Below are 14,980 nucleotides of genomic sequence, written 5' to 3'. Positions count from 1 at the left end.
ATCTACCATTTCATATGGTTCAACAAAAGGGAAAAAGGGGTCGGCTGGTCTACGATGCTTCAGCTAAACTGAAAAACGAGAAGAGCTTGAATGAGTGCTTATACAGAGGTCCGAACATGCTGGAAGACCTTATAGGATTGATACTGAAATTTAGAGTTGGGGAAATTGCTATCACCGCGGATGTTGAAAAGGCTTTTCTTCAGGTTGGTCTACAAGAAGAGGACAGAGATGTGACCAGGTTTCTCTGGGTCAAAGATTTGGAAAAGGAACTGACTGAAGACAATATCATGCAGTACAGGTTCTGCAGAGTGCCTTTTGGAGTAATATCGAGTCCTTTCCTCTTAGCGGCAACAATTCGATATCACCTTTCAAAGACCAACAAAAGTCTTCTTCCAGTGATAGCAGATAAATGTTATGTAGACAATTTAGTGACGTCAGTTCAATCAAGAGAAGAGTCTCTCAATTTGTATGCTCAAACTACAAACTCATTCAAAGAATTAGGAATGAACATACGAGACTGGATGTCCAACGACAAAGATTTTGTAGACAAGATTCCCAAGCAAAAGAGAGCTAAACAGGAAAGTGAGATGAAGATCCTTGGTTTGGTGTGGAATTTGGAAAAGGACACTTTAAAGCTCAAACTGAATAACGAAACGTTTGAGAGTGAGATCGTAGACAGAGGCATTACAAAGAAAGGAGTCTTGAGAGTGCTAGCACGTCTTTATGATCCATGCGGTTTTGTGTCACCACTCATGCTACCAGGAAAGCTCTTGTTCCAGGAGATCTGCACTAGGAAGTTAAAATGGGACGAGATTCTGCCTGAAGACTTGTCGACATCATGGAGGAACATAATTGAGAATTTAAAAGCTGTTAAGGACGTAGAACTGCCAAGACATGTCGCAAGTGGATCAAAGTCAGAATGTACGAAGTATGAGTTACATTGCTTCAGTGACGCATCTATGAATGCATATGCAGCAGTTGTTTATCTGCGCGTCATAACTGGAAAGGAAGTATCAACTGCGTTTCTCATGTCTAAATCCAGAGTAACCCCAGCAGAAGACAAAAGTGATCTCAAAATTCCTAGACTTGAATTGCTAGGGTATCTGATAGGAAGTAGACTTCTGAGGTATGTTAAAAGCCACATAGACCTAAATATATGCAAGATATATTTGTGGACAGATAGTCAAGTTGTCATAGCTTGGATTAAATCAAGTAGATTACTTCCACCATTTGTATCGAGACGAGTCAATGAGATCAAGCAAATTAAGGACACCTTAGGTGCAGAGCTGCGCTATGTCAACTCAAAAGAGAACCCTGCAGACATCGCTACCAGACCGGAATTGTGGCATCATAAACAGGATCTATGGCTCCATGGTCCAGATTTTCTTCTACAAGACCAAAGTGATTGGCCTAAGGAGCAGAAGAAGGAAGAAATGTGCTTGGCCGGGAGGGCTCTGGACACGGTGGATGGTCCAGAGATGACAATAAAAGGCTATGAGGACCAAGATAGTGATCTGGACCTTTCTGAATTAGAGAATAATCCTTCAGTCGCTACACTTCATGAAAGTTTGGATTCTATGCAAAACCCATCAGATGAAGAGAAGTGTGAAGAGACAGTGACTGAGATTAAGAAGTTACAAGAAAAATTCTTTTCAGAAGAAGTTTCAGGAAAGGTGACCAGTTTGTCACGAAACTTAGGTCTCTTTGTAGACGAAGATGGGATCTTAAGATGCAAAGGAAGGTTCGCGAATGCTAATTTGTCGTATGATAAGAGATATCCCATTCTTATTCCGAAGAAATCGCCCTTCACAACCCAGATAATACTGAAGACGCATAGAGACAACTACCATGTTGGGGTTCCACACACGCTAAGTATATTACGCGATAAGTATTGGATCCCTCATGGGCGAGCCCAAGTACAGAAAGCTCTGAAGAGATGTTTGCAGTGTGAGAAGTATTCTGGAGGTCCTTACAAACTGCCACCGCCACCTGCACTACCTAGTGAAAGGGTAAATTATAGTTCACCATTTACCTTTACTGGATTGGACTATCTGGGTCCGGTATTAGTGGAAACAAATACTGGCAGAGAAAAACGATGGATTTGTCTTCTGACATGTCTAGCAATTCGTGCTGTACACTTGGAGTTAGTCAAGGCTTTGACAGCTGAGGAGTGCTTGCTAGCGATAAGGCGGTTCGTAGCGGCCAGAGGACCACCTAAAGTATTGATATCGGACAATGCACTGCAGTTCAAGCTGACAAGTGAAGTACTAATACATTCATACTGCCAGGAGAAACATATCAAGTGGAAATTCATCACGCAGCTTGCACCCTGGCAAGGCGGCTTTTACGAAAGATTAGTAGCACTGGTAAAGCACTGCTTGAAGCGCACACTTGACAAGCATTTACTAACAGACGGTCAAATGCATACAGTAGTGAAGGAAATTGAGGCTGTATTGAACACAAAACCTTTGACTGCAGTGGGTTCCGACCCAGAGGGAGTGCTACGACCAGCTGATTTTCTGTCTCTAGGTCAGTGTCTAGAAATAAACCCAGAACTTGGCGAGGGAACCTCGCACGGCACCAATACCAAAGTCGACTTGGTTGAAGGCTGGAAGAGAGGTCAGAGGATTCTTAACGAATATAAAGAGATGTTCACCAATCAATATCTACCAAGTCTGCGAGAGAGATTCAGCCACTCTCATAAACAACCACGAGTGATGTCAAAGAAGTCTCCAGAAGTCGGTGACATTGTACAGATTAAGAATGATTCCAAAAATAGAATCAATTGGAAGGTTGGTAAAATATCAAGTTTAATCCGAAGCCGTGATGGTGAATGTCGAGCAGCCAAAGTAGTAGTTGGGAATACAGAGTTTACGAGATCCATAGCCCATTTGTATCCTTTAGAGTCTGATACGTATGGCCCAGCGGATTATGCACAACTACCAACACAAGACAATGAGAAGGCAGACACACCAATTGAACACAGTGAGATGGTTGAAGCTATGCAACCCATAAAAGCATCAGAAACGATACCCGAGCCCGAGATGGAAATTGATGAGCTAACAATCCCTACCGAGTCTGCAACCGAGGAAGAAGTTTCTGTGTTAGATTCTGAGAGTAGTCCTACGCAAACTGAGCAAGCTCCCGCTGCTGATACACACGAGACAGAAATGAGAGAGCCAAGCGTTATGGAAGAACGGCCAGAGGAAGCGACAAGAGTAAGGAGGAACGCTGCCATTTGGGCTAGAGAGCGAATAGCCGAATGGACGCGTCAGCTAATGACGCTGCTGATGTAACCCTTTCGCCTTGGGGAGTGTCGCGGTGATCGCGAAGACTGTCATTGTGGTATGTATCTTATCTGTCACTCTTAGCATACTTTCACTGGTAACACTGGCGATGGAGGTCGGAGTGTCATGTGTGACAGCGAGGAAGATGGCGGGAACCGAGTTGAGACAAGTTGAGAGAGGTCGTCTGAATTTCTGGTACGTAAGAGGTGGTGTGACGCTGTGGCGCGTGCATCACGTACAGGAGACTCTTGGTAAGCGAAACATATCTATATTTTGATATATATGGATATTGCAGTGACCTTGAATTAGCGACGACCTTGAGATCTATCTGAGTTGAAGAATTGTCTGATATTCTTTGTGTGTAGCTCGAGTTTGAATGTAACAAGTGAGGTGGCTAGAGTTTATCGGTTTGAGTTACTGGAGGTTTCTTTATGGAGGCTGATGGATGAGCTGTAGGGGTTGTTGTGGAGGCTCGTCGGGGACCACATGGTCCCCACCTCAGTACTCATCGCATATTATGAGTAGAGAGATATATGAGATTCTGAGTTTATGAGAATATATGAGTTGCGGGATGCACGATGAGTTCTCCTGTGTTGTGGAGATTCAGTTGTGCCGTGCATCCACCGATATGAGCCACGGGACTTGGGGCCCTTCTAATTTTCCCTGAGAGAGTTGAGGTTACATTCATAACAAGAGATACCTACGAGACGGAGAGGAGATGGAATTGTGCGCCCATCGAGTGTTGATTCATGGTCAGTGCAGTAGCTATCTTATACTGTGCTTTATATATTAGAGATCCATGTAGCGAGGTTATCATTACATCCCCCTAAAAGTAAAACTCCGCTACAGCAGTATTAGCACCCGAACCCGAAAAAATCATTTGAGATAATTCATACTATACCATTTTTTTAGCCGTTCCATTAGCCGGTTCTGGTCATTTGCATCCTCTTTCGTGAAAAGAAACCTCCTGTAACTTGAGTTGCTGTATATCTTACAAGCGTGTTACGGATAAAATTTATTCAGGGACCATACTTTTATATCCGCAACGCAGGTTTCGTCAGGTGAACACAAACTTACAATCTGGAATGTAGGTATAAGTAACATATGGCCATGTTGTTGTGACGTAGCCCCGTGTCACTCTGGGAATGGAAGACCATGTTTTATTAGACTATGTGTTTAACTATTGTCCTGGGTCCCATCCTTACAAATCAGCTACAGGCACATAATACCTAATAGTACTACCGTACAGAAAGGACACTTCCTACAAAACCGAAGCAAAAAGAATAGATAGTATAGAGGGGTCCTGTCATTGTAAATTTTGTAGTCACTGTAAATTTACTGCCATCTATCGACACACGACTAAAACTCAAAATGAAAACGTATAAAGTTATCAAAACATGTATATATATGGATAAATGATTTTATTATTTTTATATCATTTTGATCCACGTTCATTCACTGATATCTATGTGTTAAAATTGTTAAATATGAAACGGTGTCGTCACGCCATCTAGCCGAGGCTAGGCTAAAGGTGTGTGCGCCATCTATTCGAGAATGACTTTTGCTTCAATTCCGAGGCACGTTTTTTCCTTAGACTTTATTCGTCTTATACGAAGTTACATATGTCTTTGACCGAAGTTTGACAGCGATTCAGGCAGGGGTGCGAAACTCCTGACTTCGGTCAAACTCGGCTCCGCTCGGCTCAGCATTGCTCCGAGCAATTATTAGGGTTGGAACCACTTGACTTCCTTTTGCGTGCACGACTACAGATAAGATAATCACTTGATTTTTGACAACCCTAAATAGCCGAAAGGGAAAGTGTCATATATTAGAAAGGGCCAGCATGATTCGACCCTGAACCGCTGTCAAACTTCGTTTTTGTAGGAAGTTTCCTTTCTGTACGGTAGTACTATTAATTATTCTGTGATTCAGGGTCGAATCATGCTATCCCTTTCGGCTATTTATGGTTGTTAAAATTCAAGTGATTATCTTATCTGTGGTGGTGCACGCAAATGGACTTCAAGTGATGCCAACCCTAATAATTGCTCGGAGCAATGCTGAGCCGAACGAAGCCGAGTTTACTCGAAGTCAGGAGTGTCTCCCCACTGCTACAGGCTTCATCACAAAAAACTACAGCGGTAAAATTTGCAACAGGCTTCGTCAACTCACTCTAAAAGTAGGTATGCATTAAAAAAACCCTTAAGATAAAATACACCCTTTAACTCGCCGCGCCAGCAGGTTGGCCGTATTTCCCCGTTGAATGGCGATGCTAATTCTCTGGGCAAAATACTGGCCAGCCCTTTGGTCACCCGTGGCATCGACCAAATGCGACGCCAAATCCTTCTTCTCAAATACTTCTTTGCTGTATACTTACTCTGCTGTAAGGATTCGTGGAGTTTTTACATTAGTAACTAGTTACGAAATGTACCTATAGTTACAATATTTTAGTGACGTAATAGAACAAAACTTATCTAATAGGGAATATTACGTAAAACTCTGCGTAGAGGGCGCCACTACCACTATCTATCACAATCTGGGGGTCTACCGCCACAGAATAACTAATAGTACTACCGTACAGAAAATTCACTCCTTCACAAAAGTCAGATTTAGGTATAAAATTATACCTACACTCGCCGCCTGCAACAAAATTGAAACTTATAACCGCGCACGAACCGCGAACCTCCTTTGCGCGAGCGCCACGTGACACGACTATCGTGCGGTCGAGCGGCGGCCCACTGCCATACGCCTGCCGGCCCGGGAGGCCCGCCGGCCAAATGTACCTAAACTGCGTAATTAGTTACACCCCCCTGCTACCGCGAAACAATACAATGGAAATATCGTTATCTAACCTCTCTATCAATCATGTACATTCGAGCGATAAAGAGGCAGATAGCTAAATTTCGACTTTCGTGTTTCCCGGTAGGCCCTTCATAACAAACCAGCTAGATGCATCAATGTCATATTTTTATGTCTATGAAAACTTGACAAAATCAGTTTAAGGCACAGTATGTATAAGTTACTCTTTGGTTTACTAGCTGGCTTAGTGCTGAACTCTGGCGGCAGAAAATTGCAGTAATACCCCCTATTACCTAAGACTTACAGAAAATCGCAGCCAAATAACACTAGACCCTACTCATAGTGTTGTTCCTGCCGGTGAGAAAGGTTGCCAGAGCTCAACGAGGGTGCGGGGTGTTAGGGTCGGCGACGCGCATGTTATATACATTGCGGGCTCAGCACGGTTCCATTTTTATAGACTATCACTATGCGCGTCCCTTTCGCACTTACATACTTGTTAGAACGTGACAGGCATGGTGACAAGGGATAAAAACGCGACCGTGCTAAGCCGCCTGGAGTTGCAGGCGTCCATAGGCCACGGTGACTGCTTACCATCAGGCGGGTCATGTTTGTTTGCCACCGATGTAGTATAAAAAAATTACAAAATGGCTCCCTTTAGAACAAAACTACCAATATTTTTCACTTAACTATAATATTTTATTCATTCTTTAATCCTGCGGTCGGCAACCTTTTAGCAGCCAAGAGCCACATAGTAATTAACGAAAATGACGCAGGCCGCACTTTGTTAATGTGTGACTTTATCAGACATTGTCTTGTTTGACAATATTACATTCCGAATAGCCAGGGAGGCTCGCGGGCCGCCTGTTGCCGACCGCTGCTTTAATCAACTAAACTGAAAATCGTAGTTCAAGACCAAAAAAAGTAAGACAATCTTAACACTTTTTACTAGCGCATCTTGTATTTATGTAAAAATAAGTACTTTTTTAAATCGTAGGAGTAAAATTACCGATAAATAAATTATCTTAGCGTGTTTATTTATAAAAAAGGAACTTACTATTTTACAAACAATTTATTGCAGTGGCAACATTGTCTTACTTTTTTTGGTCTTGAACTACGATTTTCAGTTCAGTGACTTGGTTTTCTGCCGGCGGTCCCGCTTCGGCCAGCCGCCGTCGCGGGTCATATGCTTATTAGATTACAAAACGGCTTAGCTTAGAATAAAACGACCAATATGTTTCACAGGAGTATTTTATTCATTCTTTATCTTCTAGTAACTTGGTTTTCCTTTTGCTCCGGTCCCGCTTGGGCCAGCCCGCGTCTCCGTGCACGGCGCGCAGGTGCAGTTGCATGGAGCCCTTGGTCGTGGAGATGCGTCCGCACACCGGACACGGGAAGAAACCGCGTATACCGCGATGTGCCTAGGGAAACGAAAAAAAAATATTTGAGAGACCGAGCCATAAAAAATGCGTGTTTTCCCAGAGATAAGACCTAGCTAGATCGATTTTTCGTCCCTGAAAACCCCTATAATATATAGCAAATTTCATCGAAATATATCTGTCTATACAGGGTGGCCAAAAAATAAGTACATTCCCGTTGCCAGGAAGGATTATACTGAGAAACTTTTACTATGGGACCAACCACGAAATCGCGAAAAAAAATTTGGCTGTTTCATAAATTTTGGCTTTGGCTGGTCCATTTTCTATGAGAGGGTAATTAATTCTCGATTTCAGGGTTGGCCATAGATAAAGTTGCTCAGTATAATCCCAAAACCTCCATGGCAACTGGAATGCAATTATTTTTTAGCTACCGTGTATAAAAATTAAATCCCTGGCTGGACCAATTTCGCTGATATTTTTTGTGTTGTGTAAGGTAAAAGAATATAGCTCCTTAACTATGCTTAACTACATACAGTTGGCAACTGTCAATGGTTTGCATAGATGGCGTCATCATAGCTTGACCGTTTTTCTATGAGATTTGGCTTAAAGAGCTGGCATCCAGGGCATTAAAAAAAAACAAAAATTTGACTCAATTCTAGGGATTGACAGGGCAAGCTATGCTGGCGCCATCTGCTAAATACTTCCGACAGGCCAACCCCATTTTTAGGGTTCCGTACCCAAAGGGTAAAACGGGACCCTATTACTAGACTCCGCTGTCCGTCCGTCCGTCTGTCACCAGGCTGTATCTCACGAACCGTGATAGCTAGGCAGTTGAAATTTTCACAGATGATGTATTTCTGTTGCCGCTATAACAACAAATACTAAAAAGTACGGAACCCTCGGTGGGCGAGTCCGACTCGCACTTGTCCGGTTTTTTTGCAATTCAGCCTTATTAGGCTATTACCCTGTATAAGGAAATGGGCTTGAAATAAAAGCTAGTAAAGAGCTTCACTCACAGTGTCATAATGTCGGTTGAAGTTTGCCTTGAGGGCGAAGGCGAGCGGACACTCCGGGCACTGGTGGGGCTTCTCACCCGTGTGTGACCGCATGTGCCACTGTACACACAAACACACACACACACATACTATACATTAGGGCATTACTGTATTTAAAATAAATTATTTTACACTATGCATGAAATATACATACTGTCAAGGTAAATTATATAGCTACGGTACGTATACTGCCATCTTTCGACAGAAGATTAAAACTGTTAGAACGCCATTTGACTTTGACAATAATCATATTACTTCACAAAGACTCTGATTATTGGTTGGTCGCTTATCTATCGCATTAGGTCAAACCTGTAATGATAGATTTAAGTTTTAATTACTAAATAAAATAAAAATAAAATATTCTTCACTAGTTTGTGTTAACTTGTTAAATATTAATATTAACGCCATCTACTCGAGTAGGCTGAAGGTTATGGCGCCATCGCTCGAAAAGATTGCACCATACCTTTGGCCTACAGTCGAGTAGATGGCATATCAGTGAAAGAATAAGGATCTAAGTCAAATGGCGTTCTAACAGTTTTAGTCTACTGTCGAAAGATGGCAGTAAATTTACAATGGCTACATAATTTACTTTGACACTCCGCCTCTATACACTCTTTATTCTTTATTCTTTATTCAAACACTATGTATAAGTTTACAGCTCCAGCCAAGGCACTTATACTGTTAATTAGGTACATAATGTTGTCAGTATCAGTCAGTATCATAAAATTAGTAGGTACACTTATTGTATTACACACTTATCTTTATAATTGAACATACATATTATGTATTACTAAGTTACATAGAGATAAAAAAAAAGAATCTGATATTAAATAACATAGGTAGAGTTTAAAAAAATCCTGATACTACGTTGTAGGGACGGCCACTCTATTCTCTTTGGTTGTAGTAAGGGCGATTTGAGCAAGTAACAATAATAAGAATGCTTACTTTGAGCAAATAGGGCATGACGAATGTCTTCGGGCAATGCGGACAGGCGAACGGCTTGACGGCGAGGTGCGAGCGCTTGTGGTACAGGAGCATCGACGCGTACTGTCACAAAATACAATCATAAATAACATGTTTATATTTATTTTTTATTGTTTTTGTATTTTACTTTTATATCCATGTTATAAACAACCTAACTTAAGAAGAAAAATAAATAAAGAACATGACACTTCCTATAAAACCGAAGTTTGACAGCGGTTCAGGGACGAATCATGCTGTCTTCGCTAATGTATGGCACTATCCCTTTCGGCTACACTTGCACTGTAGGGCTACACTTAAGCAGTGTAACTTAAGTTTTAGGTATCAAAAAGTTAATAACCTATACATGGTAAAAATATTGGCCAACTTAGGAAAAAAATCCCCGGGCGTAGACGAAATAAGAGTACAAGCATTAAAATATGTACAGAAAGAAATTAGTCCAGTATTAGGAAATTTTGTAAATGTGTGTTTTGTAAAAAAAATCTATTGTAAGGCCGATATACAAGCAAGGAAGTCATTCCGAGTACTCAAACTATAGGCCTATAGCTATTTTACCTGTTGTTAATAAAATCATGGAAATAGTTATTTGTAGAGATGCACCGGATATCCGGTTACTATCCGGTATCTGGCTTATCCGGCCCTCTTTTTACTATCCGGCCGGATACCGGATAGTGACCTACTATCCGGCCGGATACCGGATAGTAATTTTGCTTGATTTTGGAGTCAACAAATTGGATTTAAGTAACAGTGACGGTCATAATCGTACTCGTTTATTATTTTAAAACATTTTAAACATTCCGCTATTGCACGCGCACTCATTTTCGAACCTAGAAATGAGTCCACGCGAACTTTCACTACGAAACAGATCAAAGCCTGCACAATGCGCACCTGAAAAACCGAAATGTAGGTATAATTTCGCCGGCCGAATATTCGGCGGCCGGTTACCGGATATCCGGCCAAACAACTATCCGTTGCATCTCTAGTTATTTGTACAACAAGAGATCAAAGTTTGATATTTCTTCAAAAAGATGTGTTCAAAAATAAGCACTCGCTCATTTTGAGTCCCGTGCAAGCGAATGATTCTGAAAATAAATAAATTAAAAAAAAAAGGTATAAATATGGCCGACCATTCTAGAGAGGCGCGAAACACGTGTCGAGTATTGTTCTTTTGGTGGTGGTTTGTTATATTTATTTGCGTATTTATATTAGCCGTGGGAGGGTGGGAGCATTAATTGCATGTAAAAATACGCAAGTAAGTATAACGGGTTAGCACTGACTGACTAGTACGTTATCTTTTCGCGGATTAGCAAAGTAATATTTCGGTTTCAATTATTTAGGGTTGTCAAAATTCAAGTAATTATCTTATCTGTGGTCGTGCACGCAAAAGGACGTCAAGTGGTGCCAACCGTAAAAACTACTCGGAGCAATGCTGAGCCGAACGGAGCCGAGTTTGCCCGAAAGAAGTGTCGCCCCACTGGTACGTTACGCAGAGTAACGCCGCCTCATTCCCCCACTGGTAGTTACCCGCAGAGTAACGCCGCACTGGTCGCACTGGTACTTACCCGCAGAGTAACGCCGCCTCGTTCCCCCACTGGTACTTACCCGCAGAGTAACGCCGCACTGGTCGCACATGGTCGGGTTTTGCATTTGCTTGTACTTCTTGTGCGGTTTCCGGTAGTGGGCCGGGGGCGGCTTGTACCGCTGTCCGAGATGCTTGCGTTTGTTGTGCGTGTCCAACGCGGCCTCTTTCTCCCACTGGTACTTACCCGCAGAGTAACGCCGCACTGGTACTTACCCGCAGAGTAATGCCGCACTGGTCGCACATGGTCGGGTTTTGCATTTGCTTGTACTTTTTTTGCGGTTTCCGGTAGTGGGCCGGGGGCGGCTTGTACCGCTGTCCGAGATGCTTGCGTTTGTTGTGCGTGTCCAACGCGGCCTCTTTCTCCCACTGGTACTTACCCGCAGAGTAACGCCGCACTGGTCGCACATGGTCAGGTTTTGCATTGGCTTGTATTTGTTGTGCGGTTTCCGGTAGTGGGCCGGGGGCGGCTTGTACCGCTGTCCGAGATGCTTGCGTTTGTTGTGCGTGTTCAACGCCGCCTCGTTCCCCCACTGGTACTTACCTGAAGAGTAACGCCGCAATGGTCGCACTGGTACTTACCCGAAGAGTAACGCCGCACTGCACTGGTCGCACTGATACTTACCCGCAGAGTAACGCCGCACTGGTCGCACATGGTCGGGTTTTGCAGTGGCTTGTACTTTTTTTGCGGTTTCCGGTAGTGGGCCGGGGGCGGCTTGTACCGCTGCCCGAGATGCTTTCGTTTGTTGTGCGTGTCCAACGCCGCCTCGTTCCCCCACTGGTACTTACCCCCAGAGTAACACCGCACTGGTCACACTGGTACTTACCCGCTGAGTAACACCGCACTGGTCACACTGGTACTTACCCGCTGAGTAACACCGCACTGGTCACACTAGTACTTACCCGCAGAGTAACGCCGCACTGGTCGCACATGGTCGGGTTTTGCAGTGGCTTGTACTTTTTTTGCGGTTTCCGGTAGTGGGCCGGGGGCGGCTTGTACCGCTGTCCGAGATGCTTGCGTTTGTTGTGCGTGTCCAACGCAGCCTCGTTCGCGAAAACGAAGTCGCACTGCATTACAATATCTTACATTAATAATGCATTTAAAATACTAGGCCATTAGGTACTTTTTTAGGGTAAAAAAGGGACCCTATTACTAAGACCACTCCGTCTGTCCGTCCGTCTGTCTGTCACCAGGTGACAACTAGACAGTTGAAATTTTCACAGATGATGTATTTCTGTTGCCGCAATAACAACAAATACTAAAACCAGAATAAAATAAATAGTTAAGTGGGTCTGCCATACAACAAACGTGATTTTTTTTGCCGTTTTTGTGTAATGGTACGGAACCCTTAGTGCGCGAGTCCGACTAGCACTTGGCCGGTTTTGTTTTGTTTTGTTTTGTGATGAATAAAGAGGCTTATAATATAAAGCTACCAATACCGATATCTTTGTTCAATAAATAACTACTGTAAATACAACTCGGGGCAAAGTATTTCCCACTTCCGAGCTGATTATAATTACGACTGCCTAATAGTTATTTGTTTCACTCGGGGGCAAAGTGGTTGTTTAACCGCTCATGCTAATATTGATACCCGAGCAAGCGAAAGATTGCAAAATTGAACCACGAGCGTAGCGAGTGGTTCGAAAAATGGAATATTGAGCGTTGCGGGGTTTCAAAGCACGAGGGTTAAACAAAATTTGTACCCGAGTGAAACAAAATTTTTCACCACACCAACCCGAAGCAAATATTAAATGTAAAATATCAAACAAAATGAAACCAAATCAAATCCAAATGAATGTTATTAAATATTTATCATCCAAAATCATCATTTAAAAGTCAATTCTACCAGCAAACATAAAAAACAAATTAGCATTTGCTTACTTTGCCTCACATGTGAATAAAATGCAACTTTGCTATCAGTTTTTGAAGTGCAAAGTAAGCCTTTCCGAGCTGGTGTGGTGAACACGAATTTGACAGACATAAAAAAATATCAATCTCAAGTAATAATAAATTTAAAGATTTTCTTTTCATTTTCAAGCACATATTTACCTTTTCACAGTGATGTGCCACGGTGGGGTGTATCAGTCCCACATGCTCCTTTAGCGCGTCCTCGCTCGCACAGTTGTCGCCGCACTTCTCGCACGGCAATAGGTCTTTTTTTCTATGCTCGCCCAGCTCATTATGTTTCTTCAGCGCCTCGTCGTTGGTGAATTTAACTGAACAGGTAGGGCATGTAAACTGTTTCGATTTCTGAAAAACAAGCAGATTAAGCCTTTATATTTATAAGCATACATTATACAACTTAACCCTTTATGGCAGAAATTATGCAAAATTGAACCCTATCACTTTGAAATAAAGTTAAAAAGCATGTGGGAAATATATTCCCGATGTCTTATTAATTAAAATTGTACACTATCACTTTGAAATTGTGTTCCAAATCACGTGGGAAATTGATTCCCGCTGTCTTATTAATTAAAATTGTACCCTATCACTTTGAAATTGTGTTCCAAATCACGTGGGAAATTGATTCCCGCCGTCTTATTAATTAAAATGGAACCCTATCACTTTGAAAATGTGTTCCAAATCATGTGGGAAATATATTCCCGCTCTCTTATAAACATATATCGAGGTTTAAGGTGCAGGAATGTTTTACACTAGCCAAAAAATAGGTAATATGTATGAAATAAAGTTCAAAATCATGTGGGAAATATATTCCCGCTGTCTTATAAACATACATCGGGGTTTATGGTACGGGAATATTTTACACTAGCCCAAAAATAGGTAAAACATTTGGCATCAATATTAGCACGAACGGAATGATGATGATCTTGATCCCTATGACAGTTCATTTTTGTATGGAGTAACTGTCAGTCAAGGTTCGGAATCGGTTTCCTAACCTTGCTGTCAATGTCAAATGTTTTTGCCGTTTTTGCTAGGTACATTAACACATTTCTTAATGCAACAAATAAGTAATAAAATTACGACAAAACCTTCTTTGTTGGTTTTTCCTTCAATTATTTTGTAAATAAAGTACACATCTAAAAGCGACTTGGAGGAACTGTCAAAGGATCACCATTCGTCGCTTCAACTATATTGTATAGTACCATAGCCTACACTGTTAACTTTTTTTTTAAACAACTAATCATTTATTAAGATTACAAGGGCAAAGGATTGGATAATACATAGGTAGGGTAAAAGGGGTTTCAATCGATGCGTGGAAGGGTGGCACCATCGTCGAACCCAAGCCACCTGGCAGTGGACTTAAACCGGTGGCGTGTGCCTCGGATACACATGCTGGTGGCGCGTATAACTGCGATACTGATCCTGCATCTCAGCCAGCCCAGTATGCACAGTTAAGTGTTGCTGTTTGTACCAAGTCATGTATCTTCCTCTTGTGTTGTGCGAGACCGGCGTCGCTGACGAACGTCTCGCCGCAGTCGAAGCAGTCCACGTTCAGCTCGGGGTGCACCAGACGCACGTGCGAGAAGTACGTCGTGATCTTTCTGAGAGAATAGGATAGAGAATAGAGGGCGTTTATTCAAGGCAAAAGAAGAAAACAACACGTAACATAACATATAAGCCACGAAATAGACTTATATCGACAAGATTCATGTAACTGCGTCGAAATATCGAAGGATCGAAAACAATACAAAAGGTAATCACGGTTCATATCCCGGTCGATATAAGTCTAGTGGAACTAACCGTGAATCATTCAAAACTATAAAGTCACGAAATGACAATCACACTATAAGTAGCCCTAGCACACGATTGGCGCGACAGTATCTCGCGGCGAGATAGACTACCCGTCTTTTTTTACTATGTTAACAAAAGCCGCGAGATACTGTCGCGCCAATCGTGGGCTAGCCCGGCTGGCTGAAGAACATGTTCGTCATTACCAGACTGAC

General features: G+C 42.4%; 2 protein-coding genes across 2 annotated transcripts in view; both read right to left on the bottom strand.

Annotated features, from left to right (window-relative positions):
* Positions 1-14,980, bottom strand: part of LOC134802150 (zinc finger protein 25-like) — a 371,645-nt gene that overhangs the window by 160,394 nt on the left and 196,271 nt on the right. The gene's annotated exons all lie outside the window — the stretch shown is intronic.
* Positions 7,337-11,316, bottom strand: LOC134802076 (protein krueppel-like). The gene is made up of 4 exons (XM_063774670.1): positions 11,098-11,316; positions 9,460-9,561; positions 8,476-8,574; positions 7,337-7,501 (listed from the first exon to the last, which is right to left on the bottom strand). Exons 1-4 carry the CDS (start codon positions 11,140-11,142, stop codon positions 7,337-7,339), a joined length of 411 nt encoding a protein of 136 aa, XP_063630740.1. The 5' UTR covers positions 11,143-11,316.

Source organism: Cydia splendana, chromosome 24 (assembly GCF_910591565.1).
Source record: "Cydia splendana chromosome 24, ilCydSple1.2, whole genome shotgun sequence".
NCBI lineage: Eukaryota > Metazoa > Arthropoda > Insecta > Lepidoptera > Tortricidae > Cydia > Cydia splendana.
Note: the sequence above shows the minus strand (reverse complement) of the source record. Positions and strands in the feature narration are given on the sequence as shown.

Bases quoted from the DNA above. Each gene is read 5' to 3' on its own strand.
- LOC134802076 (XM_063774670.1), bottom strand. From the start codon at position 11,142: ATGCAAAACCCGACCATGTGCGACCAGTGCGGCGTTACTCTGCGG. The intron at 8,575-9,459 runs GTAAGCATTCTT...TTGTGTGTACAG, and splicing joins TCATGCCCTATTTGCTCAAA to TGGCACATGCGGTCACACAC. The intron at 7,502-8,475 runs GTGAGTGAAGCT...TCGTTTCCCTAG, and splicing joins TCAACCGACATTATGACACT to GCACATCGCGGTATACGCGG.